Source organism: Leptonychotes weddellii, chromosome 7 (assembly GCF_054177405.1).
Source record: "Leptonychotes weddellii isolate Sample4059 chromosome 7, ASM5417740v2, whole genome shotgun sequence".
Lineage (NCBI taxonomy): Eukaryota > Metazoa > Chordata > Mammalia > Carnivora > Phocidae > Leptonychotes > Leptonychotes weddellii.
In genome coordinates this window covers 17,562,830-17,590,282 of record NC_138375.1, presented here as the reverse complement: position 1 = coordinate 17,590,282, position 27,453 = coordinate 17,562,830, and the positions used below count along the sequence as shown (strand labels likewise).

Genomic DNA, 27,453 nt, shown 5'->3' with positions numbered 1-27,453 from the left:
TCTCCCAGCTCATTTTTTATAACGAGTCACCACATTATGAGATAGGTTTTAATATCCTTTCCAATTTGTCCAAGATTCAAAATCTAATTTTCCTATGTTCTGAAGTTTTACTTATTGAATACATAAAAAATAAAAATTGAACCCTCTCCAATATGTAAAGGTTTTATTACTATTTTTTATTACTTTTAATCATTTACACTGAACAACCTGACAGAACTCAACCAGGCTTTAAAAATCACACTGTGACTTGAAAGGAACATATAATCCAATTTCCCTCACTCTAATTTGGTGATTTGTTTATTTATACAGCCACTTGACTATGAGAGTCGAAGACTTTACACTCTGAAGGTTGAAGCAGAAAATACCCATGTGGATCCACGTTTTTATTACCTGGGACCATTTAAAGATACAACAATTGTAAAAATCTCTGTAGAAGATGTGGATGAACCTCCTATTTTTAGCAGATCCTCTTACCTGTTTGAAGTTCATGAAGATATTGAAGTGGGGACGATCATTGGTACTGTGATGGCAAGGGACCCAGATTCTACTTCTAGCCCCATCAGGTAAGTATGCCTATGTTTCAGATGAAAGAATGGGAATTAAAATAAATATAGAGATCATGAAATTCTATTTATAGCATTTAATACATTAAAATATATGAGTCTTTCCATAAGTTGTACATAAATTTGAGGAGCATAGGTATTTAAAGTGAATTGTCTCTGAATGTTTTGGGGCAAGGCATGCACAGCTTCAACATTTGGTCCAGTTTAAATCATGCCTTTTAGCCTAAAATCTAGCTTGTATCATCTGTCTTTTAGGTATTTGTTGTTCTGACCTGGGTACAGATAAAGGACAATGTGTCAGCTGTGCATTTACAATGTAACTGAATCACTTTATTTGTGCTTTCAGTTATTAAATGATATGTTAAGTTGAGAGATGTAACAGTTAAAAGAATATAATTACAGCAATATTACAATGCAGTTATATTACATTTTAGAAACTCTCCTATACTCCTACCATCAAAGAAGGAAGGTTTTTGTTTGTTGTTTTTGTTTTGGCTGTATCAAAAAATATTTAAAAAAATAGAACATTCCAGAAAGATCACAGTAATTTCCATTTTTTTTTCTTTTTTTGCTTTGCTTTTTTATGGCAGCCTAAAAATATATGGGATGTAATAAACATACAAATGAGAAAGACTCAAAAGTTTTTATTGACATTTGGTCTATCATTTTAAAGAAATACAGATAATCTGTATATAATATTGACCATCAAAATGACTGTTCATTTTAAACTGTTAGTACATCATGTGTTTTGGATTTCATTCGTTTCCCTATTCTCTACAGGTTAATTTTGTCTTCCCCTTGTTCCACATGGACCAGTCAAGTAAGGGTTTAAATGATGGTTAACGGGGCGCCTGGGTGGCTCAGTTGGTTGGGCGACTGCCTTCGGCTCAGGTCATGATCCTGGGGTCCCGGGATCGAGTCCCGCATCGGGCTCCCTGCTCAGCAGGGAGTCTGCTTCTCCCTCTGACCCTCCTCCCTCTCATGCTCTCTGTCTCTCATTCTCTCTCTCGCAAATAAATAAATAAAATCTTTAAAAAAAAAAAAAGGCATAAATGATGGTTAACAATTTCCAAGCACACTTTTTTCTTTTTTTTTTTTTTTAAAGATTTTATTTATTTATTTGACAGAGAGAGAGGGAACACAAGCAGGGGGAGTGGGAGAGGGAGAAGCAGGCTTCCTGCCGAGCAGGGAGCCGGATGTGGGGCTCGATCCCAGGACCCTGGGACCATGACTGAGCCGAAGGCAGACGCTTAACGAATGAGCCACCCAGGTGCCCCCAAGCACACTTTTTTCTGATTCCCAAGAATACAACAGCAGAATGTAGAGGATCTCTAATTTTGTATGCCATGTGACTCTAACTCAAGTTAAAGTTAAAAGTGCTATAGGTTCTGCCACATCTTCAAGTGAAGTCATATTTCATATATATTAAAATTAGCATTTGATTTATTTAATTTTATCTAAATACTTTCTTTTTTGCTTTTATGTTTCTTTTAGTTCCAGTGTAGTTAACATACAGTGTTATATATTTCTGATGTACAATATAGTGACCCAACCGTTCCATCTATTACTCAGTGCTCATCAAGATAAGTGTACTTTCAATCTCAATCACCTGTTTGACCCATTCCCCACCCACCTCCCCTCTGGTAACCATCTGTTTGTTCTCTATAGTTTAGAGTCTGTTTTTGGTTTGTCTCTCTCTCTTCTTTTTTTGTCCATTTGTTTTGTGTCTTAAATTCCACATATGAGTGAAATCATATGGTATTTATCTTTCTCTGATTGACTTACTTCGCTTAGCATTATACTCTCTAGGTCCATCCATGTTGCTTCAAATTGCCTAAATATTTTCTTATATTCACATAGAGCATCACAGGTTACATATATGGTAATCATGTACAGCTCCCAGCTGCCAGCATGACTTCCCCATAATTGCCTCTTCCCCAGTCCATTTGTCTTCATTGAAATTGCTGTATTGCTCAGATATTTTTTTTTCCTTTGAAACTTTTATATAACCAATATACATGTTTAATTTTACCCATTCAATACTTTCCAAGCATTTTCCTGGCATAGCTCCTAAGTAACTGTAACAGGCTATGTGCTGTATTCCTGGTTTTAAAGTGGTCTTTTTTAAATTAAATATAATATTTTTTTAAAAAAAGAGTTCAACTTAAATCCAGTGGTGTTATAAAGTGGCTATATAAAGATATTCTCCTCACAAAGAAATAGATTTTGCATCCTCATACAGACTGATGGTTATTATATGTCAAAATATGTCTGGATTTTGAAACAAAAATGAAATATTTAATCAGAATGCAAGTCTAAGGAAAGAATCCATTTATCTATACTATATGGTAACAGAATTAATGCTTATTAATGACAAAGTCTATGTCATAAAGGTTGTAATATAATTGAATTTATGCTAACTTGATGCATAAAATGCAATTGAATATTTTTGGATAATAATAATGATAGAACTACAGGTTTTATATATATATATATATATATAATCAGGGATTAAACAGCTTTACTAATGCAATGTATTTATGGGATAGATAATATAATATAATATAATATAATATAATATAATATAATATAATACTGGGCATATTATAAATTGTTTAAGTCATATTATGGATGTTAATGCAATAATCAAAGGGATTTACTTTGTTCTGGAAATGATCTTAAAAAGGAAAACAAAAATTAGCACACGTAATTTGCCAATAGAGAATTAGAAAATATAATTATATCATGTTTGAAAAAGAACCAGGATCTCTCTGTATCTTTAAGATAATTTTGCAAAATCCTCTAAATTTTGACATTAGTTTTTAAACTAAATTATAAGAAATAAGACAAAACACACATAAAATGATTTGGCAAGGACAATAATGCTTTATATTGATTTACATATTGCAAATTCACGTCATATTTCTATAGAAATAAGAAAACTTATTTGCCAAAATACCAAAGAATTCAGTTATTCTTTTTTTCATTTAATAAATATTTGTGCATCACCATATCAGATATTAACATATTTCTCAAGAAGTTCTCAGTCTGTTAGGGAAGAAGATTCGGTATGAGAAATAATATTCATTGAGTGCTTACTATACTTCAAGAATGATGCTTGGTTTTTTCATGTTTGATTTTCTGTTTGAAATGTAACTCACATTTTGATGTTGAATTCCTAATACAATGTGGTAAATGATACATTTTGATACTACATTTAGAGATGAGTGGTAAAAGATACCTTGGGACAGAAGGAGACAAATAAGCTTCTACTTTAGGTAATCATGAGACACTCAAAAGAGGAGGTAAATTTATGTTGAGTCTTTCAGTAGTAAAACAATTTTGTCAACTTGAGAGAGAATTTGTGAATTATTCCAGATATAGAGATTCAGTGTTTTGCAAACTTATGTGTGAATGATAAGACATGCAGTTTGAATGCAAAACTGAATTCATATTGTATTAATAGAGAGGGCTAGAGCTTATTAAGGAGATTTGTTAAATAGTGGTCTGTTCCAGTTAGAACTGATTTAAAATAAAAACCCCAAATAAGCAGTCCTCCAAAGTAAAATCACATTAGCTGTATTGATGGCTTAAGTTGTTCTTCTAATGCAATTTATTCAAAACCCAGAATAAGGACTGTAAGTTTCAATTGATTTTTGGAAATATCATACAGGTTTGGAACATTAAAAGAGAAGAGTTTTATGGCACTTTAAAAATTATTTTTTATTATGACTCACAAACTACAATTTAAAAATAGCATTTCATAAAGTTTTCCTAAAAATAAGTGACAGTTGTGGCTTAGGAAAAGATATGCCATTACTGAATGCTACTCCTGGATTTGTCATCTTTGTTTTGCTTTGTTTATTTTTTTAATATGGAGCATTAAATATAACTTGAGGACTATGCTTGCTAACTCAAGGACTATAAAGCATTTGTAAGCCACTAGGATTGTGAAGTGGCAGGAACTGATGAAGGATATAACTATCTTAAACCTTGCCTGACAATCTCCCAAATAATGGGATTTGTCCCAACTATAACAATCTGATTGATAAACTTGGTGTTAGGCTTTTGAATGACACTCAACACAATGTCTTTAATCAATTTGCAGCATAGTTGGTTTCTTATACATATGCTAAGACTTTATTTATTTTTATTTTTTATTTGTTTTCTGAGACTTGACTTGGTAAAAATGTGTGAAAACTCCTACCCCAAATTTTCTGTTTTTAAAACATCTTTAGTTAAAATGTATATATTTTTTTTAATGATACATATGGTTAAAAACTGAAGCTACATGGGTATTATACCATGAAGTTACTAAACATCATCATAGATTGATAACCTACTCATCTGTTGAAACTAATGTTGGCTCCAATTTCATCACTATGAAAAAGACTTTGCTTCTGGGAATGCTTTTTTGTATTTGATCCTTACAGTAATTCCTTAACAGAATTTTCAACTCCTAGGTAAGGTCAGTTGGTAATGCAACCATCTGTAATGCCAACTACTTTGTGGAACAAAAAAATACTTCCCAGTCAGTTGATATGGCAATAGATAGTGATTTAATAAAACAAATATTCAGAAGGCCATCATTTTGAATGCTGAACAAAGTACCAGCTCATGCCTTGGGAAGAGGAGGAAGGTAGAGATGGCGGGTGTGTGTGTGGGGGGCAGTTCCTGATGTGTGTGTGCATGTGTGCGTGATAAATCAATGAAACAGTTTTCATTCTACATCAGTAATAAGTACTCTTACGAAATTATTACATGTTACTCTGTGTGTGTGTTTGCATTACACCATTTTCTCCTACAAACCAATAATATTTCCATGTATTTTTCTTTGCTTTCTATGTTCAGATTTTCCTTGGATCGCCATACTGACCTTGACAGGATTTTTAACATACATTCTGGAAATGGATCCCTTTATACATCAAAGCCACTTGACCGTGAACTATCTCAATGGCACAATCTTACTGTTATAGCTGCTGAAATCAGTAAGATGAATTTTATGTATATAATATTTAACATATATTAGGTTTTATTTCATATTAAAATAATTTATTCTCATTATACACATGAATTGTAATTTTAATCTGTTTTTAAAAGTCTTCAAACTAATACTACAATATATATTAACTAACTTGAATTTAAATAAAATCTTGAAGAAAAAGAATAAAGCATTGATTTCAAGCAAAAAAAAAAAAAAGGCTTTTCAACACCTATAATTCTTTTCAATAGTTTCTATATATACTGAGGGATAGTTATAGGTATCCCAAATCAACATTTAATATTGACTAAAAAAATTATCTAGAATTGGGCACTAAAGATATCCTCTTTTGGGGAAAAATAAATGCATTAGATTTATTACATGGACACTATAAATTAAAATCTATGCTAAATGGTGGGTGCGCACCATTTAACAACAAACATGTATGTAGGTATCATTTCTTCCTTTTTACAGATGAGGAAACCAAGGTATTGTAATAATAGTTAACATTAAGCACTCTATGCCAGGTATTATCCTAAGAATTTTATATTAATTTTCTCCTAGTAATATTTTTATTGACCTTATTTAACAGAGAAGGAACTAAGGCTCCAGAGGTTTTGGTAACTTGCCCGAAGTCACAATGCCAGAATTAGTAAAACTGAGATTTAAAACTAGTCATTCTGTTTCTAGATCCAATACTTAATTCTACATCTAATTTACAAAATTTCATATAAGTAATAAAAGGCAAAGCCAGTATTCAAAATCATATCTGTCTCTAATTGCAAAGTTTCTTGCCCATTCACAGGACTTGCGACGTAATTTGTGGAGCCCATTATAAAATAAAACGTCAGACCTCTTGTTAAAAAATGATTAAGACGGGGCGCCTGGGTGGCTCAGTCATTAAGCATCTGCCTTTGGCTCAGGTCATGATCCCAGGGTCCTGGGATCGAGCCCCACATCGGACTCCCTGCTCAGCGGGAAGCCTGCTTCTCCCTCTCCCACTCCCCCTGCTTGTGTTCCCTCTCACTCGCTGTGTCTTTCTCTCTCTGTCAAATAAATAAAGAAAATCTTTAAAAAAAAAATGATTAAGACATTTAACGTGGCAACAGTAGAGCCTTAAAATAAGCATGGGGCCCTTCTTAGAGTGAGGCCCGGTACAATTACACATGCCTATGAAGCCCCTTTGTCCACTCATGCAAACGTGTTCATGGTCTCTAATTTCTGTACTGTGATTTACTGGAGTAAAGCAACTCTATTTTTAAAAGAAGCATTAATTAGGGACTGAATCATGGTGAAAAACTAAGCCTATAAATTCCAGACCTAAAATACAAAGCTGAATCCACAAACACCTATCAGGGTCAAATTATTTGAAGCCACCATTCCAGGATTTGGAAGGCAGAGCAATGGGGCCAAATTGCCAAAAGTCTCAGAAGGATGGAATGAGGCTGGACAGATCATTAACAATGAATTCAAAACTTCAGGATAAAATAGTAGACTTAGCTTTCTCCTTAAATCTGGCTCTGAAATACAGATTAACTCTACCATCCAAATGACCCAGTTTTTCCATAGTGAGTTATAAATGGCTGTGCCTTTTAAGGCCAACTGAAGATTTTTTTGAGTTTTTCTTTTAAGGAAAGCTTCTATTTCTATTATCTGTTTCCACATCACCACAGTTAGATGTGCCTCACAGGGTCCAATCTGATCATTCCAGAATCATGGTTGTTTGTGCTCTCTGCTTGATTCAAGATCCTAATTCAAGCCTAATGAGTTAGGAATTGCCTTTTCCATTTCAGATACTTTGAGAAATTTAAGTTCTAAAGCTAGCTGAAGTAATTACAATTCTGTAAAAAGCTAAGTCAATTATGTTCTTTTTAAGAACTAAACCTATTTTTTGCCCTTAAGTGAAATCAATTTATGGAGTAACTGCTGGAAATGCCTACCTGCCAAGCCACAAGCAGTCAGAGGCCCATTATGCTGGCCTGGATATTAAATGGATAAGGGAGAGAGGGAAACAGCATATAGGAAATTGTTTTTACTAGATTTTAAGCACTGGGTTTGTGATAAGTGTGCATTACACCAAGCCCTAAGCAGGGCAGAATGACGTTTAAATGTACTTCTTACGAATGCGTTTTCAAGCCCTTCCTCTAACAGTTTAATTCTACATTCCACAGCAGTATATCACATCATATGGCAAGTACTACCTCAGGTAATTATTTAGTGCATTATACCATGAAATAACCTCTCTTTTTCTTCTTCAAAAATATTTTTTAAATGCCATTTGGAAAATAAAAAATCTAAAATGAAGGTCATAATTGGGTCTTAGAAATCCATTGTAGAAACTAATGAGTTCCTCTCACCACATCTGAAAACTTTACTGTAATCATTGCAATACAGTCTGAGAACAGTAGAGCAAAGCTTATGACCAAAGAACTCCATTATCTATACTTAGTCCTTGAGAGTGGAAATTCTTGCCCTAAGCAGGTAGAAAAGATACATCTTTCTAAAGGCTAGGATTTCTAGAAAACCGTTAAGCTTTCCTTTTCTTGGATATGGAAAAGACTGTGAATACATCGGAATGCTTTCACATTATAAGATCCTTTATTGCTGATACATTCTTGCTATAGTCGATTGTGCCTGGATGACTCTGAGAATCAGCTGGTAAATATGCCAACTACCATTCCATATGATGCTTCTTGGAATGCTTTATGTTTTTACTTGTGCATGAGCTGCAACATCTACCAGTAAAAAGATTAATGTAGGCACTGTTGTTTGAGTAGTTGACTCTAGGCCTGATGTTATACAAACACATTTATCCTTGTGGATTTAGCTTTTGATTTGAAGAGACTTTTTGAGCCATCTGTAAAGAAGCTGAGAATCTTCATTTTGTGTCAGGGAACGGACTGACAGTGCAGTATTTTAGATCTGATATTGTCTGATATTGTTCTGCCTCTCTTGACTTCCAACAAGAGTTATATTTATGTCAAGACTATTGAAAGAAATATTTTGCTATGTCCACTAACTATATTAGATGAAAAGCTCTTGCTAGAAAATATGGAAGAATCATAGCTTCCCATTCATACCCATAGCAATGCGTAGCTCTAGGTAAGTTGTGGATTCATTTGTAGGTGAACCCTTTGTAGGTGAACTCTGGCTATTTGCAAATGGTTTAGGACTAGGGGAGGTAGGAAAAGAGTGGGATAGATTTTTTTTTTCTCCTTTCTCCACTGCTCCCCAAATGTAGTCCTCTTCAGACCTGTATGAACTGTAGGGAAACTAGTTAATATATATATTTTTTTATTGTGTGAGAGCTTTGTGTGGAGCAACATAGCATAAGCTGTCAAGTAATGTAAGAAAATGAAAAAAGGTATCACGGTGATAATAAAGATGATCTTAATAGTTGACATGTATTGAGTGCTTACCAACAAACTAATACTTTGATAATAGCTTTTGATAGCTTTCATGCATTAACTGACCTAATTTTTCAAATAACTCCATAGATTAGAAGTTCTATTTTGATTTCTATTGGGTGAATTGAGGCATTAGAGAGATGGAGTAAATTGGCCGAAGGCACACAATGAGTGAATGGTGAATCTGGGAATCCAAGCAGCTCTGTTCTACTCCAGGGTCTGGACTCTACAACTGCCTGACATAGGAAGAAGTGAACAATAGGCAGCAATGCATTAGCAAATGGGAAATCAGAACCTGAGAATGGAAGGCACATGGGTGAAAAAGACTGAGTAAGACTGGAAAGGAGTGTTAAAGAGAGGATGCCTTTCAAAGTTTCTCTTGAAAAAAAGAAGGCAGATAAATACGCTTCACATGGATTTAGAATTCTATCTGCCTTCCTTCATACGACTCAACCTTGTAAAGGTCCCTGCTGAGTAATCAGTTCTTCCATATTATTTTTAAAAGTGCTGACTTCATTATTTTAGTAACATTATAATTACCTGGAGAGAAAGGAGGAGAAATAAATTATTTTGCATAGTAATATCCTCCCTATCTGTACATGACGATATTTTTTACCCTTGTATTTGAAAATTATATAGATAAAATTAGAAAGTCAGATACATTTCACAAAGGCAAATAGTATGATCCATAACCCATGTTAGTAGAGGCCATTTAATAAGATTGCTATTGCCCCTCACTTCATCTGTTATTTGTTTTATTTTGCTTTGTTTTTAGCTAATTACCTCCTTTTCCCTTTTCTATTGATCTTCAGTTTGACTTTCCTGAAGTCCACACAGAAGTTGAACTACCAAAGACTAAGATTTTGATATCACAAAGGCTGATAAATATCAACTGAATTTAAGATGTCAAAACACTCTCAGATACCAATACTAGTGCCTAGAAAGGCCCATTTGTGAGAAAATGCAATTTTGACTAATACAAAGGTGTTACCCAAGGCTAAGCTAAATAGACATTCATATTTTAAAATTCCACTTACAAATCAAGACAATTTTTAATGCATATTTTATGTGAAAACTTTGATGCTCTTGATTTTAGTATTTGTAGCAAAAAAAATCATAATTATTATACTATATGTTACTATTAAGCTAATTTTGTTATACAAAATTGAGCCTGGATTGTTGAAATGGTACCAGTGACAATTAATGAAACATTCAAGTGCTTATATTTTCCTGTAAATTTCCACCCAACTTGTAAAATTAGTAGCTATATATTAAAATTTCCAAAAGGGGAGTTCGGAGTAGCTATTGGAATACATTTTCGCTATTAAAGTAGTCAGGAGGGTAAGTTGTAATATAACAACTACCACTTAGGAGTTAATGACTATGGGCAAGTTAATAGTTTATTTAAAATTATTCCTTCATCCAAAAACTCAGTAAAGCTTAATATAATACTGCATGACAAAGATTTAATAAATATTTGTTCTTATTTTACATATTTGGACCAAGGACGCAAATACAATATGAACTCAATTACACTGGATTGTGCTCTTATTTTAAGAAGATTTTCCAAAATAATAGTAGTTCTCTGGAGGCCAATAATAACTGAATTTATAACTACTTAATTAGACTCTGTAGTAATTTTCTTTATTGTATTTGCTCATTATGTTGGCAGAATGAACGCGATGCTTATTTTTATGTGAGCACTTAATATCCACAAGATGCTTATATAAATGAAATCTGGTGCACAAATGTGTCTTCCTAAACAAATTTTTCCTTTGCCTTTTCTAGACAATCCCAAAGAGATGACTCGCGTGGCTGTTTTTGTGAGGATTTTGGATGTTAACGACAATGCCCCACAATTTGCTGTGTTCTATGATACTTTTGTATGTGAAAACGCGAGACCAGGGCAGGTGAGCACCCATAGGACTTAAAACCTTTGGAAAATTTTAACAGCTTGTTAAATGATTTCTTTTCCCAATCTTAAGAAGAACAAGTAAACAGAGATAAAAATGCTCATGTAAGTCCCAGTAATATAATTAAAAAAAAAAAAGGCTGATATTTTTAGGGTTCTAAATGACACTGTAGCATGTCTCACATTTCTTTTGTGAAGTTCTAATGAAAATATAAGATTTTATTGTTGCCACAAAAATTAAGGCATAAGAAGAAATAACTTTCACTTTTTAAATTTTCACAAACAATACCGGGGGGGGTTGGAAACAAACCTCTGCTGTTTCTCTAGGTAAATATTGATACCTGCTAGAAGAGATGGGAGATGGAAGTTAGGAGAAACACGGCAACAGATTCAATGGATCAGTGAAAGAGTGCATCAATATTCCAATGTATGCAAATGATTTCAAAGCAGGGCCACAGGATTCACTCCTTAAATTTATACTTGTATTTCATCATTATAGCAACACTTAGAGTGCTTAATGACTTAGGTTTTGTCCTTTAAAACATTCTTCCTACATCAGCTTTGTTTACAACTCTTTAAGTCTTTTCCTCAGTGGACTCATTTTGTTGTTTGAAAAGCTCCAGTGTATATGGCTGAAAGAAATGTTCGTAATTGGTTTGAGTGCTATCTTCACAGAAAGAAGCTGCATGTTATAAATAATAATTGGGAATCAAATGTGTTTTATTAAAGAAAGAGTAGCCATCACAAAACTGCATTGTGTTTTGACATCATTTGATGCTCTTTATAAACATCAATGTCGTCGTTACATTTTTATGCAAATTGCATTGTGGGATAACACAAATTCTTCCTTCTGAAGATTCTAGCAGGAATTCAATAGCCTGTCTATTGTTTGAAATGGAGAAATTGCTGCAATTGGATTCATTTTTTTTTATTTGAAAATGTTATGGAAATGTTTAATTTGGAATATTTAAATGACAAAGCAACTTCCGACCTACTTCCTAATGAAACCTTGTTTGCCCTGAAAATACCATTCCAAATAGTCCTCTGCTTGGCGGGCTCAGCATGATATAAGTTGAAGCCTTTTCTCTAAGAGATAAATTACCCGCTTTACAACTGCCGCATGCATAGCTTCCTCTATGGTTATTCTATTTGATTTTCAAGAGATATCTTTTCAGAGCATTTGAGTCATTTTAAATACTGATTTCCAAATGTATTCACAATATACCAAATAAGGGATTGTGTTTTTTTTTTTCCTTATGCCTCTTTAAAAAAAAAAAAAAAGAAACTAAACTAAATCTGGTTCAGTAACTTTATATTTTTTGGATTTTAAAAACCAGTTGGCATATTGCAGGAAAATAATAAAATCAAAGACAATTTTAATTTAAAAAGTAGCCTTTTGACAAACTTGATAGGAATAACATGATTAGTAATTTTTGTCTAATTGGCTGAATGTGCAATAGCCTCCCATAGTAGCTATTTTTAATAAGATCAGTTTGTTAAATGTCATTTTGGTCTCTTGGCTGATAAATGGTCGCTTAAACTAAACTGTTATGTACTCAGTGATGGAATTCTAGATTACAGCAGCCCAGCAGGCAAAACCAAGGTGGTTATTTGGAAAAGTCCTTCACTGAACCTTCCTTGAGATTTATTTGTTAACTCTTGTCTCCCCTCCTTCTAGGAAAGTAGGAGCTTGTTAGGACTTCTGGGTGTAATTTAGTTATTTATAGAGTATTTCAAGCCACGCAATTCTCCTCTGAATTAAGTACTGTTTTAAAACAGCACTGAACATAATAAAATAAATAAATAAATAAAGTAGCACTTCGAACAAGGACATAGGAAATGATTCCATCTATTTGTATGGACAAAATGAGAGGACAGATAAAGTTAATTGCCATCCCCTCTTCCTTTTCTGCCTCTTCCCTTCTCTAAAGGTAGAAGACTTTCCTCCTTGGAAAAGATGCAACTTAAAATTGATGTAAATTAACAGTCACCTCTTGTGCCTGAACTAGGCTACCTTACTCCCCATCTTTTCCACCTCAGAAAGAGTCCCTTGGGAAAGGAGAGGAGAGAAGACTGGCTGTTTCATTTTTCTTTCATTTTCCATCATGCATGCCTCACTCCTTCAGTCAATAAAGCATATTTTAATAATTTTTAATCTTTATGGGAAGGAAATAGTATTTCAGTCTCACAGATTTCCCAGAGAATCTCCCCAGGGAGGACTGCTGCTTGTATTTACCTGAAGATAGTATCTAAGCTCTAGGCCTTTGTCAGACCCCAAATATCCCTTTACATAATTCCATGGAACAATGTGGAGTTACTTACCTAACTGCTACTCTTCCCACTGCAAAACCTAAAGCATTAAAACTTAGTGACCAGTTTTCTTACTTAAATATCTCAAAATCCATTTGTCATCCCACATTCCATCATGGTAACATCACTGAAAAAGCCCTCAAGTTGATTTGAGATTATTTTAGAAGAGCCTAGTAAAAATATGAACCAATTATGTAACAGCTAAGAAGATAAAATATAAATGACTTATCTGGGTCTATTCTTCATATGCTCAAAATGAATACTGGACATCACCAGTGTTTTTTTTTTTTCCTCCATAATTGTGGCAACTTATTTTATTGGAAATGAATCAAAATGAACTTGTGTCCAGTAGTAATAAAATAGCGAGTGCTTATATAGAGAGACCAGGGAGGTGGTTTTATCTCCTTCATGTTGCCAACTTCTGATTTCTATTTTAACACATACTTACATGTATATGGTATATGTACATATGTATATATGTACATACCCATATGTATGTGATATATATACCAAAACAAATAAACAAACATATACCAAAACAAAATATACTTGATTCTTGAACAATGCAGGGTTTATTTCTTTTACAACACTTAAAGAAAATATATCAGTGAATCACTAATTTTGAAACCAACAATGCTATAATCTTTTATTCAAATAACATTTTAATTAAGAATTTTTGTGTAAACCATTATAACTTCTTATAGATATATGCAAAGATGTGGCCATTTTGTTCTCTGAAATGTATTATTTTGGTTCATAAAAATAAACTGAAATTGTAATTTGTAATCACAGTTGAAAATGCATATTTATTTTGAGACATTATATTTTTTAAAAGACCATTAGCTCTACTTTTAAATTTCTTTCATTTTTATCTATATATATACTGACATATTAATCTTAATGATATATATATATAAACATAGAAGTTTTATTAAGTCTTCTACCCTTCTTGATGTTGTTTCATTTGTCATTTTTCCCTTCAATTTATTCTTATAAATCACTATTTAAAAATAAAAATATTTTAGACTGCTCGACAAACAAGTCAGTCAAGAATGATTTTGTAACTGAATTGATACCTCTTAAAGGGCATTAGCAAACACTTTTTATACATTTTTCTCTTTAATTCCTTCACATATGCACCATTTTTGGTTTTGTATTGGATGGGTAAGCCATTAGCAATAAATCCTTGCTTTCTATTTAATCTTAAATTACCTCTAAAATTTCATTAAATAGTTATGTTACATTTTAAAATATACTTTAAGATTATTCAAAGTTTAAATGATTTTTTGGGCTACTTATTCCTAGAGGATAAACATTTATCTTTGTTTGATCCAATTATATTTCTTGTATTATTTTGAAATAAGTGGTTAAAGTTGTAATTAAACAGGGAGTAGCTAAAATTTGTCACATTTTTATTTTTATAAGGTAATTTAAAAGAAAACTAATTGAATACAGAAGAGTTAAAATAACTCCTTAATTTTTTTATAATTATGTAATATTTTAAACTTGAAATCTCTTTTTATATCAACAAAACATCAGTAACAAATATTTTCATCAAATATCCACACCCTGTTAAATAAGTCAAAGCAGTAAAGCATATTCCTTTTAGTTAAGCATAAATTTGGCCATTTATATAGGTATACAAATTGAACAACTTCTGAAGCTCTCTTGCAATATTAAGATATGCAAAAAATTATATAAAATGTTGTTATACATATAAGTTAAGGACAAATTGGATATATATGCAAAAAAGTACACAGCCGTATGTTACATATATATTTGTATAATATTGATCATGTATGTTCAAAGAAGTGATCTGATTATAGTAAAAGGTGTTACATTTTATGCTTTGTTCCCAGATAGCTTCTTATATTGTCTCTTACCCTAAAATAAATCAGAGATGATCTTTATAAAATAACCATTTCCCATGGTATACATATAGTGAATTAAAAAAATTAATTTTATTGACAATGCAAGTAAAGTGAACCATTACTATTAAAGTAGATAATAATCCTCAAGTCTTTCCTTTAAAAAGTTTTGCATAGTATTATCTATAAAATCTGTCCATTCTTTGAATAGTTTTCACTTTTGATAAAGAGGAAAGTCATAATCACAATAGTTTTCTAAATTTTTCCTCCATTAGATAAACTTTTCCAGATCAATGTTTAAATATATATGAAATAACCTATTCATGTCAAATGCTGTATCTAAATTAATAAGACTGCAAAGAATATGATATTGTCATTTATTATTTTGAAGCAATGGATAATATGTAGGAGAAATTGAGAAGGAGGGAGAGAAAGGAACAGAGACAGAGAGAAGCAGAGAGGGAGGGAGGGAAAGAAAGAGAGACTTTGTTAAAGTCAAAGTAATAATAAAAAAGATGGAATAAAATAAAGATACATGCACAAGAAAGAAAATCAACTGCCTTTAAATTTAGACAAAATTGAATGTTAAAAAATTACATATTGTAAAGCAGATTATACCCTCAGAAGTTTGATAAATATGCATTTTTCTCTTTTTTGCAGCTAATACAGACTATAAGCGCAGTAGACAAAGATGACCCCTTAGGTGGACAGAAATTTTTCTTCAGTTTAGCTGCTGTCAATCCAAACTTCACAGTACAGGATAATGAAGGTAAATTTTAGAATGCTGTCATTATGATTTCAGGTGACATTAGCAAGAGCTGTTCTCCAAAGTAACAATTGCTATATGTATTAATTTATTGATCTGTGTTACAAAATGTTGTTTTCATCAGATATTTAATGAGATATTAATTTCTTGCTTCTTTATATATTAATAAGATATACTGTTCATTCTCTTAAATTGCAAAATAATAAAGATGTGAGAGAAATTTCAATATGAGTACTAATGAAAAGACTGAATCTTGAAAACATTAGAAAGGCTGGAAATAATCAGACACACTGGGTAGAGAAATGAATGATTCAGTGAGACCCTTGTGCAAATTTCAATGAGATTTAGCAGCAACAGATTCACCAAAGCCAAAAAGGCATGGAATATGGGTGAGAAGAAATATCCATATTAGTCTGTGAGGGGTTTAAGTGCAAAAGCAGTTGCCAGGGCAAGATACACTGTTCTTCTGTGCAATATGTAAATTTTATAATGTCTCTGTGATAAAAGATACTGAAATTATATTTCTTGCATTCCCAAAGAGGGCAAAAACGTATTTTAGAGGAAAAAAATATGAAAATGCTTACTATTTTGAAAAAGCTGAACAGCTTTATTCTTTGAAAAATATATATGGTAATTATTCTAAAGAAAAGTGTATAGTTAGAGCTGTTTCCCCTTAATAAATTTATGTTAAACTAATTATATCAGTGGATCTTTTGTAAAAAAGGCATACTTGTCTTAGAGTGAGGGTAGATATAGTTATTCTTAAAATGCATTTAATAACTACATTGACATATTTATAATACCTTCATAACAATGTATATCCACTGGCAGAGCTAGATTGCTATATCACCTCTAGGTGTCTTTCAGAATATCAGAAAGAAGTTTAAGATAACAGATAGTTTTACATTAACCCAATTACTGTTTGAGGTATTTGATATGGTGGAAAACTGCACAAATCAGTTGAAAAGAGGGCATCCACTTGTAACATCTGTATACTAAATCGTAGTTTCTGAAATGTCTCTTTTCCATCCCTCTGAACATCTAAAAAACTACGATGCGAAAAATTCTCATAGAGTTGGTAGATAAGATACAAGATGTCTAGTTTCATCTGATTATCAGCAAAACAACACCCATCATTTTATTTGCTGAATCTGGCGTCCTAAATATAGAACTTAGATTAGACATCCTTCGTACTGATTTGACAATATTATACCGCTTTCTAAGTGCATTTTGTTTTATATTTTTGTTAAACTGGACCCCAACAAACCACGTCTCAATTTTAAAAAGCAGTAGAGACTTGAAACAGTGTTATCACAGCATTTCACAGTTACTAGGTAAGCACCTCAAGGCTAATCTTAATTAATTTTTGATAAGTAGTGCCATCTTCCTATATTCAGAAGAGTTCCTGATCTTATATGAGTTACTCAAAGCAAGAGTTGAAGCCCTATGAATATAAATTTGAACATGTCACTATATAGAATACCACTAAAGTCAGATGGAATAAACTCAGTATTCCAAAACTCATTATTCCAGAGTGCATAAACTCACTATTTCGTTATTGAGTGCATTTTGAAAAGAAAATCAAATGACATAGACATCACCTTATTGCTCTTCTTGAGGAAATGCCCTTGTGTTTCTCTACATGTTCATCTTAGAAAACTTTAATTTTATGGTATCATTTTTTAAAATTAATTTCTTGCTTCTGTGATACCACACTTGGAGCTTTTGATTCTTAAGATTCCCATGCTTTTCACTAACTTATAGGTCAAAAGTCTAACTGTATGATGACTTTCTGAATATTTAATAAAATGATTTGAATAGAATGGTTAGTTAAGGGTATAGCTTCGTTTTATTCTTCAATATATTAAAAGTATTGTAGACAAGATTAAGATTTAAAGCCTTTTGAAAAGTTAAAAAAGAATAAGGCAAGAAGTTTCTAAATATACCCATATACCAACATCTGTTGTTTCTTGTGTTGTTGATTTTAGTCATTCTGACAGGTGTGAGGTGATATCTCATTATAGTTTTGAATTGTATTTTCCTGATGATCAGTGATATTGAGCACCTTTTCATGTATCTGTTGGCCATCTGTATGTTTCCTTTGGAACAATGTCTATTCATATCTTCTGCCAACTTTTTAATTAGATTATTTGTTTTTTGTTTTTGTTTTGGAGGGTTATTTGTTTCTTGGATGTTGAGTTTTATAAATTCTTTATATATTTTAGATACTAACCCTTTATTAGATACGTCATTTGCAAATATATTTTCCCATTCCTTAGATAGCCTTTTAGTTTTGTTGACTGTTTCTTTTCGCTGTGTAGAAGCTTTTAATTTTAATGAAGTCCCAATAGTTTTTCTTTGCTTTTGTTTCCTTGGCCTCAGGAGATGTATCTAAAAGGAAGTTGCTATGGCCAGTGTCAAAGAGGTTACTGCCTATGTTCTCCTCTAGGATTTTTATCGTTTCAGGTCTAACTAACATTTAGGTCATTTAGGTCTTTAGTCCATTTTGAATTTATTTTTGTGCTTGACATAAAAAAAATCCAATTTCATTCTTTTGCATTTTGCTGTCCAGTTTTTCCAACACCATTTGTTGAAGAGACTGTCTTTTTCCCATTGGATGTTCTTTACTGCTTTGTTGAACATTAGTTGACCATATAGTTGTGGGTTCATTTCTGGGTTTTCTATTCTGTTCTATTGATCTATATGTCTGTTTTTGTGCCATACTGTTTAGATCACTATAGCTTTTGTAATATAAGTTGAAGTCCAGAATTATGATGCATCCAGATTTGCTTTGCTTTTTCAAGGTTGCTTTAGCTATTTGGGGTCTTTTGTGGTTCCATACAAATTTTAGGATTGTTTGTTCTAGTTGTGGAAAAATGCGGGTGGTATTTTGATAGGGATTGTATTAAATGTGCAGATTGTTTTGGGTGCTGTAGACATTTTAACAATATTTGCTCTTCCAATCCAGGAGCATGGAGTGTCTTTCCATTTCTTTGTGTCATCTTCAATTTCTTTTAACAGTGTTTTATACTTCTCAGAGTAGAGGTCTTTCATCTCTTTGGTTAGGTTTATTCCTAGGTATCTTATGATTTTTGAGGGTTGATTCCTTAATTTCTTTTTCATTATTGGTATATAGAAATGCAACAGATTTCTGTACATTGATTTTGTATCCTGCAACTTTACTAAATTCCATTATCAGTTCTAGTGGTTTTTTGCTGGAGTCTCTTGGGTTATCCATATAGAGTATCATGTCATCTGCAAATAGTGAAAATTTTACTTCTTCCTTATCGATTTGGAGGCCTTTTATTTCTTTTAGTTGTCTGATTGCTGAGGCTCAGACTTCCAGTACTATGTTAAATAACAATGGCAAGAGTGGACATCCCTGTCTTATTCTTGACCATAGATAAAAAGTACTGTTTTTCCCCATTAAGGATGATATTAGTTGTGGGTTTTTCATATATGGTCTTTATGATGTTGAGGTATGTTCCCTCTAAACCTACCTTGTTGAGGGTTTTTATCATGAATGAGTGTTGACTGAGGATGTGGAGAAAGGGGAACCCTATTGCACTATTAGTGGGAATGCAGGTTGGTGGAGCCACTCTGGAAAACAGTATGGAGGTTCCTGAAAAAGTTAAAAATAGAAGTATCCTACGATATAGCAATTGCACTACTAGGTATTTACCCAAAGAATACAAAAATACTAATTCAAAGGGATGCACCCTAATGTTTATAGCAGCGTTATCTACAATAGCCAAATTGTGGAAACAGCGCTAGTATCCATCAACTGATGAATGGGTAAAGAAGAGGTGGTATATATACAAAATGGAATATATATAAAATGGTATATATATAAAATGGAATAATATTCCAAGAATGAAATCTTGGCCATTTGCAATGACATGGGTGGAGCTCCAGAGTATTATGCTAAATAAGCCAGGTAGAGAAAGACAAATACTATATGATTTCATTCATATGTGGAATTCAAGAAACAAAGCAAAGGAGTAAAGGGAAAAAGAGAGAAAGAGAGGCAAACCAAGAAATAACCAAGAAATAAACTTTTACCACAGAGAACAAACTGATGGTTATCAGAGGGGAGGTGGGTGAACAGGTAAAATAGGTGATAGGGATTAAGGAGTGAACTTATGAGGGGCACCAGATATTGTATGGAAGTGATGAATTACTAAATTCTACACCTGAAATTAATATTACACTGTATGTTAACTAACATATAAATAAAAACTTAAGAAAAAGAAAATAGGAAAAAATATATACCCATATGCATATAAATATTTATTTTAGTGTAAGTTAGAGAATGGAAGAATTATATCCTAATACTTTTTGGAAGATAAGTCAAATTTGAAAAATTATCGGACTAAATTTATTTTTTAAATTTGCTTGTGTACATCGTCTATTTTGCTAATCTTCTTTCCTATCTTTTATAGTTAACTGATGTAGTAGAAATAACTTCTTACTAATAATTTAGGAGATTACTGCTTTATGTTCAACCACTATACCTGCCAGAAATGTTCACCTTTTTTTTTTTCCTTGTCCTATTTGATTTAGCAATTGGCTGACTCACTCCCTTCCCTACATTAGCATTTTGAACAGGCTTATGGGATTGGCTAAAGAAGACTAAGTGCATTGGACAAACAGAATAAGAAATTGTCATCCAAGTACATATTGATTTTTAAAAAAATATTATAGGGGCGCCTGGATGGCTCAGTCGGTTAAGCGACTGAGCGCCAGAGTCCTGGGATCAAGCCCTGCATCGGGCTCCCTGCTCAGTGGGAAGCCTACTTCTCCCTCTCCTGCTCCCCCTGCTTGCTCACTCTCTCGCTCTCTTTTTCTGTCAAATAAATAAATTAAAAGAAAAAATCTAAATATTGATTATAAGGGTTAGGTGAAATCTTTTTTATTAAAAGCACAACCTCCATTTAAGGATACTGGGTGTTATCAGATTAAAAAAAATATCTGTAGCAATATATTAGTTAGTAGGATGCTTGGGTTTATTAAATCCTTACATCTGCCTGTGCATTTATTAAGTAATCCATATCAATAGTCATCCACCAATACTTTGAGTTATAGATTGTATTCATTTCAATGGGGAGAAATCAAAGTTCAGAAACATTAAATAACTTGCTGGGGCACCAGGGTAGCTCAGTTGGTTGAGCATCCTATGCTTGATTTAAGCTCAGGTCATGATCTGAGAGTTGTGGGATCGAGCCCTGCATTGGGCTCTGTGCTCAATGTGGAGTCTGCTTGGGATTCTCTCTCTTTCCTCTCCCTCTGCCCCTCCCCCTGCTCACACTCTCTCTTTCAATCTGAAGTAAATAAATAAATAAATAAATAAATAAATAAAATCTTTGAAAGAAAGAAAAAAAGGAAGAAAAAAGAAAGAAAAAAAGGAAGAAGGAAAGAAAGAAAGAAAGAAAGAAAGAAAGAAAGAAAGAAAGAAAGAAAGAAACTTGTTCACCACTGTTCATATATTGTGACTCTTGAATGGTTTTGAGTGAATGATTGATTTTAAAAGTGCAACTACACGTAAAATTTACTCATTCATATTTTTCTTCATGAGTATTGGATTAATGTGTGTTTTCTCTGTGTATGTGTGTGCATATGTATAAACATATATGCATATACAAATAAAAACAATTTACTATGATTTTTTCTTGGTATGCTTATTTATATTTTCTGAAAACTCTGAAAAACAATATGCCATTATCCTCACAGTCCTGGTAAAATGTCCACTTATAAAAATTCACCATCTTAAAGCATTATCTGTGAAAAAGTTAGAAACCTGTCAAATAAGCAATCATAATCAGAGACTCCTCAAATTAATTTATCTTACCTGTATTTTCAAATATTGCATTGTAGGCATGTTACAGGAAAATTGATCTTCATTTAATATTTTACATAAACATCTCTTGTACTGTCAAGCCTTGGTGAGCAGGATGAGAGAAACTTACGGTCCCAAGCCATCTGTAATATGTTAAAATTTATTTTAGATAATACTGCCCGGATTTTAACCAGAAAAAATGGATTCAATAGACACGAAATAAGTACCTATCTCTTGCCTGTGGTGATATCAGACAATGACTACCCGATTCAGAGCAGCACGGGTACTTTGAGCATCCGAGTGTGCACCTGTGACAGCCAAGGTAACATGCAGTCCTGCAGTGCCGAAGCCTTGCTCCTCCCCGCGGGCCTCAGCACGGGAGCGCTCATCGCCATCCTCCTCTGCATCATTATCCTACTGGGTAAGAAACCTCAGAGAGAACGTGATTGGAAGGACGCCTGTGTGGCTCAGTCAGTTAAGCCTTCTCCTTTGGCTCAGGTCATGATCCCGGCGTCTTGGGATCGAGTCCCACGTCGGGCTCCTTGCTCAGTAGGGAACCTGCTTCTCCCTCTGCTTGTGCTCTCTCTCTCTCTCTGACAAATAAATAAAATCTTAAAAAAAAAAAAAATATGAAAGAAAATGTGATTATTTCCTGGACTGTTTACGTTAGTGTATTTGTCTGTAAGAAATTCTCTTATTAAAATAACTCCTCCCCCATTAACTCCAATATCTAAGATAGACCTAAGTTAATGATGAGATGTTGTTTATATTGAAATATTTTATGTGATCAGATAGTTATTACTTTTCTCTCTTAAATTATAAGACCGAAAGTTAGAGATATTCATAACATTTTGCAAGGTTACACAATTCCTGAGTGGCTCAACCAAGGCAAGTTGCTTTGCTGTCTGTTTAACTAGTTTTTCAGGAAATCTGAAGTTTATTTCCAGTTTTTTTTTTTTTATTCAGATGAGGGCTGGTTGGAGCCTTTCCACTGAAATCATGTTAAAATAGCTCTTAACCTGGTTCACTTTTCCCTGCAACAATAATACTTGATTTTATAACCTAGAGCAAATTGCTTTTTAACTGCTTTTGAATGAAAAATCAGATTAAGTTTAATCTCCAGTTGCATTATCTTAAAACTATTGTGCATATTCCTATGACCCTAATAAAAAAGCATTGTATCTGACATTTTAAGAAGCAGTAAAATGAACTTGGATTTTGGAGCCAATCTTAGTTTCATTAGCCTCATTATTAGAACATTTTTTACCGGGTAAGATCACTTGGCTGACAATAAACAATCTAAGGTTTAAAATCTTTACATCATAAATTTATGTGTGTGCATGAATATATGAATTTAAGCAAAGTAAAATGTCATATTTTTCTCAAAGACTTGAAGAATAAACACTTTTTTCTCTCTTAGTGGTGGCCTATTTATTTTTTAACAACTTTGAAGGTCAAGAATACTTACCAATGGATTAAAACCTTATTTTTTCTAGGCATTAAAAAAGTCCCTTCAGAGAGGGTTGAAGGCAGGTAGACTAACTGTCCTAGGTTAATAAAAGAGAAAACAAAAGTTAAGAGCCTTTCCCATACTAATGTAATTCTTTTAGTTCAGTCTGCTATAACCATACCATAGACCCGATGGTTTCAACCCCAGAAATGTATTTCTCATAGTTTTGGAGGCTGGAAATCAAGGCACTGGCAGATTCCAAATTTGGTGAAGGCAAATTTCCTAGTTTCAAGATGGCGGTCTATGCTGAATCACCACATGGCAGACAGCAATCCTCTCTCTTGTTTCTTTTCATAAAAGCACTAATTCAGGGCGCCTGGGTGGCTCAGTTGGTTAAGCGACTGCCTTCGGCTCAGGTCATGATCCTGGAGTCCCGGGATCGAGTCCCGCATCGGGCTCCCTGCTCGGCGGGGAGTCTTCTTCTCCCTCTGACCCTCCCCCCTCTCATGTACTCTCTCTCTCATTCTCGCTCTCTCAAATAAATAAATCTTTAAAAAAAAAAAGTACTAATTCAATTCATGAGGGCTCTACCCTTTGACTTAACTACCCCCTAAAGACCCCACTTCCAAATGCCATCACTTTGGGGATTTAGGCTTTAACATGAATTTTGAGAGGACACATTCGGTTCATAATGATAATAAATCCCATATCCTTTAAATATTTCTTCTAAAGAAGCTAAATAAATATAGATGTTTTATCATACATATACCCGGTAAAATATTTTCCCTCTCTTTTCTTATTTAATTGAATTCAGACCTGTTTCCCTAAATCATCATTTTCAAGGCTCATGTCCCAAGTATTTGGGGATAGTGAATGAGGGTGGAAAACTAGTAACAGCCAGAGAGAATTTAACATTCTCCTATCTTTTATGCTATTATCATCATGATTAATAGAATCATTATATTATTATTATTGATACCTTCTCAGGTATCAGTAGTAGGGAAATGTCCTTTCTGAATGATATACATTTCTATTTGTAAATCTCCAGTTGTTTGAGATATATCTAGCTAAGGTTCCTACATGCTTTCTGTAGGTAATTCAATGTAGAAATTGAAATTCACTCTTTGCTATCATGTGATCTGATAACTTTCTTTTTGGTCTCATGTGTGATATATATTTCCATGTAATACCTCAAAGATTGCTAAACCAATGGTGCCTAATCAGGAGGTCATTTGCCCTTCACTTCTTTTAACAATGTAAGAAAAAAAATTCTATGTAAATCCATCAGCAAAGCTATTTAACCAAAACCAACACTGTATCTTGTGAAGAATGCTGCCTTTTCAATATTGTATAAGGATGTGCAGAATATGGGCATATTTTTGTCGTCCTTAATTGTTTTATTTGAAGCTGAATTCAATTTGTGTTATTTTTTATGTAACACCTTATGTCACTATTCAATGCAAAGTATAAATAATGTCTGTACAATCAGGAACCAACTTTAAACAGTTCTTAGAAAAATAGACAAAATATCTCACTGTATTTGAGAAATATTCCAGATGGCTTTAAAAATACATTAGAAACACTGCTTGCATACCCCACCCATCCTGGCTAAATCCTCAACTGCCTCTCTCCTTGCCACCCCCGCTCCCCCCAACTGATGGAAGTTCAAAATTAATCTAAAAATCCTAGCCTGTCCCCGAAAACCTAAATAACTCAAATTCCTCCACAGTACTTCCGCTCGTTATTTATATAGTGTTTTAGACAGACAGCTAATGAATCTTCTTTTCTTTTTTTTTTTTTCAAGTTATAGTAGTACTGTTTGCAGCTCTGAAAAGGCAGCGAAAGAAAGAGCCTCTGATCTTGTCTAAAGAAGACATCAGAGACAACATTGTGAGCTATAACGATGAAGGTGGTGGCGAGGAAGACACTCAGGCGTTTGACATTGGCACCCTGAGGAACCCCGCAGCGATAGAGGAGAAGAAGCTCCGGCGAGATATTATTCCGGAAACTTTATTTATACCTCGGAGGACTCCCACGGCTCCAGATAACACGGATGTCCGGGATTTCATTAATGAAAGGCTCAAAGAGCATGATCTCGACCCCACCGCGCCTCCCTACGACTCACTTGCAACTTACGCCTACGAAGGAAATGATTCCATTGCAGAATCTCTGAGCTCCTTAGAATCAGGTACTACTGATGGAGACCAAAACTACGATTACCTCCGAGAATGGGGCCCTCGGTTTAATAAGTTGGCAGAAATGTACGGTGGCGGGGAAAGTGACAAAGACTCTTAACCTAGGAGATATATATATATATATATCTATATATATATATTCTATTCAAACAAGAGGAAGTAACTTGACGGACGCCGTCTCCACCACTTCACAATATTTGATATTCAGGAGAATTTTCCTGCCACTCAGCACAATTTTTTCCCATTTACTTTTTAATTTGTTCATTAATTACATTAATTCTTTTTCCTGTAGGATGTCTCATGGAATATATACGAAATTTTATTTAATCACTTCCAAGAGCCAAAGCTATGGAAATTCAGTGTTGTCCATCTTAGAAATAAAACATAATTTCAGAAACATGAACAGGATAGTTCTCCCTTAAGCAACCTCACAAACAAGCCGCTTCTGTTAGATACACGTCCTGCCCTTGCAAATGAAGCTTTTAAAAAGGTGAAGAAAAAATTTAAGGTATATCCTGTTCTGTACATTAAATTAAAAAGAAAAAAACGTACATGTGGTGTTAGTAGGTGTGATTTGCAACCTGGTATACAAACGTTTGTGCAATTTCATTTCATCAAATTCTATCTGCTAATGTTTTATATTTATATTTTTGTATTTATTTTTAAAAAAAATAAACAAGTTTTTACGACTACCTTGTCTCCAGCTTCATTTTTTTCCCTAGGAAGAAAAGTTTCTCCATGGACTCACGATCTTGGTACTACATGACATTGAATGCAGGTAAGGGCACAAAGTCATTAATGGTTACTATCGAGACCTCTAGCCAAATTAACATGATTTACATAAGAATTCTTCTACCAGTGAGTTTTGTTATGCTCTGACTTGTGAAAAAGTTGTCATATTAAAAGTAATAGTCATGTATAGACCACTTAAAAATTTATCACAAGCCAATTTAAAACATGGCCATCTTTATGCTATCTCAAAATATCAGCAATATAGTAATTTTGTTTTGTTCTATTCATTTAAATAATAACTGAAAGAATATAACATTTCTTATTTTTGTATGACATTTGTGCTACTGAGGGTTATAGGTAATAATAGTTTAGACAGATTTCAGACTGAAATAATCCTTTAATGGAAAATACACTTACCTCCCGTGGTGACTTTGAAAATGCATAGTAATGACAACAATAATGCTGAATATTCCATTAAGATACAGCATTGTGATTATGTCAAGTTTTCAAAAATGCATTACATATTTATTTGTAATTAAGTCTGTTTTTCTGTCAATGAATGATTCAATAGAAAGGAAAAAAAATACTGGCAGTTAATTATCTGGAGTTCCTGAGATTTACAGAGGCCAACTGCCACCAACCGATTTCTTGTTTCTCAAGCTCCAAATATGATTTATTTATAAATGGAGCACTCTGTTGGGCCTACACTAGGAAGTCACATTCCCCGCTGAGTGTATCATAAACAATACCAAAGATTTATGTGCTTTCCAGTTAGTGAAAATGCTATGCTTTTGGAGTGAGAGTACAATACTGAAGTATCCTTAATGCAGAATTATTTATTTCAGTCTTCTTGAAGGATATTTTTCCCCCCCAACTTCCAGGGTGAAAAGGCACACACTTCTCTGACTATAGACATTTTAGTTTGCATGGTGATATAATTATAAAAGAAAAACAACCCACGTGCTCTAGTTAAAATCAGTCACATTACAAGGCTGACATATCAAATCATAGTAAAACTTGTTTGACTTCTCATATTCCAAGAACCCATTCATACCACCAAAAGCCTGACTGTTAAAAGGACAGAGCTTAAGGGGAATAACAACTGAAGTGAGGGGAGAGAAAACCCTCAATGCCCTAGGATTATTCATTCAAATAAAATCAACAAAAAAGGGAAAAGTTAGAAGAAGGTATATCTTATGAACATTTCACATTAATTATGATTCAAAATATAATATTCATTTGATTGAAAATTAGTTTAAAAATTTCCGGTGTTAGATATTTTTATTAATATTGCATATCAGTAATTGGAATTCTTATTTGAATATTTTTAATTATCCTCATTCAGATAATTTCAAACTGATATTAACTTGCCCTGTCACTTATTATCACCCACTTTTAATAAATTTAAAAATTGTAGCAGTCATCTCTAGTAT

General features: G+C 33.3%; 1 protein-coding gene across 3 annotated transcripts in view; it reads left to right on the top strand.

Moving 5' to 3' along the window:
• LOC102732812 (cadherin-10) overlaps nucleotides 1–26,052 on the top strand; it is a 163,379-nt gene extending 137,327 nt beyond the window's left edge. Inside the window, exons 7-13 of one of the 3 annotated variants that reach the window (XM_081825930.1) lie at nucleotides 310–563; nucleotides 5,415–5,551; nucleotides 10,740–10,861; nucleotides 15,702–15,810; nucleotides 21,813–22,064; nucleotides 24,898–25,281; nucleotides 25,581–26,051. In XM_081825930.1, coding sequence (XP_081682056.1) covers nucleotides 310–563; nucleotides 5,415–5,551; nucleotides 10,740–10,861; nucleotides 15,702–15,810; nucleotides 21,813–22,064; nucleotides 24,898–25,281; nucleotides 25,581–25,615 — 1,293 coding nt within the window. In that variant the 3' untranslated portion in view covers nucleotides 25,616–26,051. Of the gene's footprint in view, nucleotides 1–309; nucleotides 564–5,414; nucleotides 5,552–10,739; nucleotides 10,862–15,701; nucleotides 15,811–21,812; nucleotides 22,065–24,897 lie in introns of all 3 variants that reach the window. The other 2 variants (XM_081825929.1, XM_081825928.1) reach the window with 2 other exon arrangements.
• The last annotated feature ends 1,401 nt before the right edge of the window (nucleotides 26,053–27,453 follow it).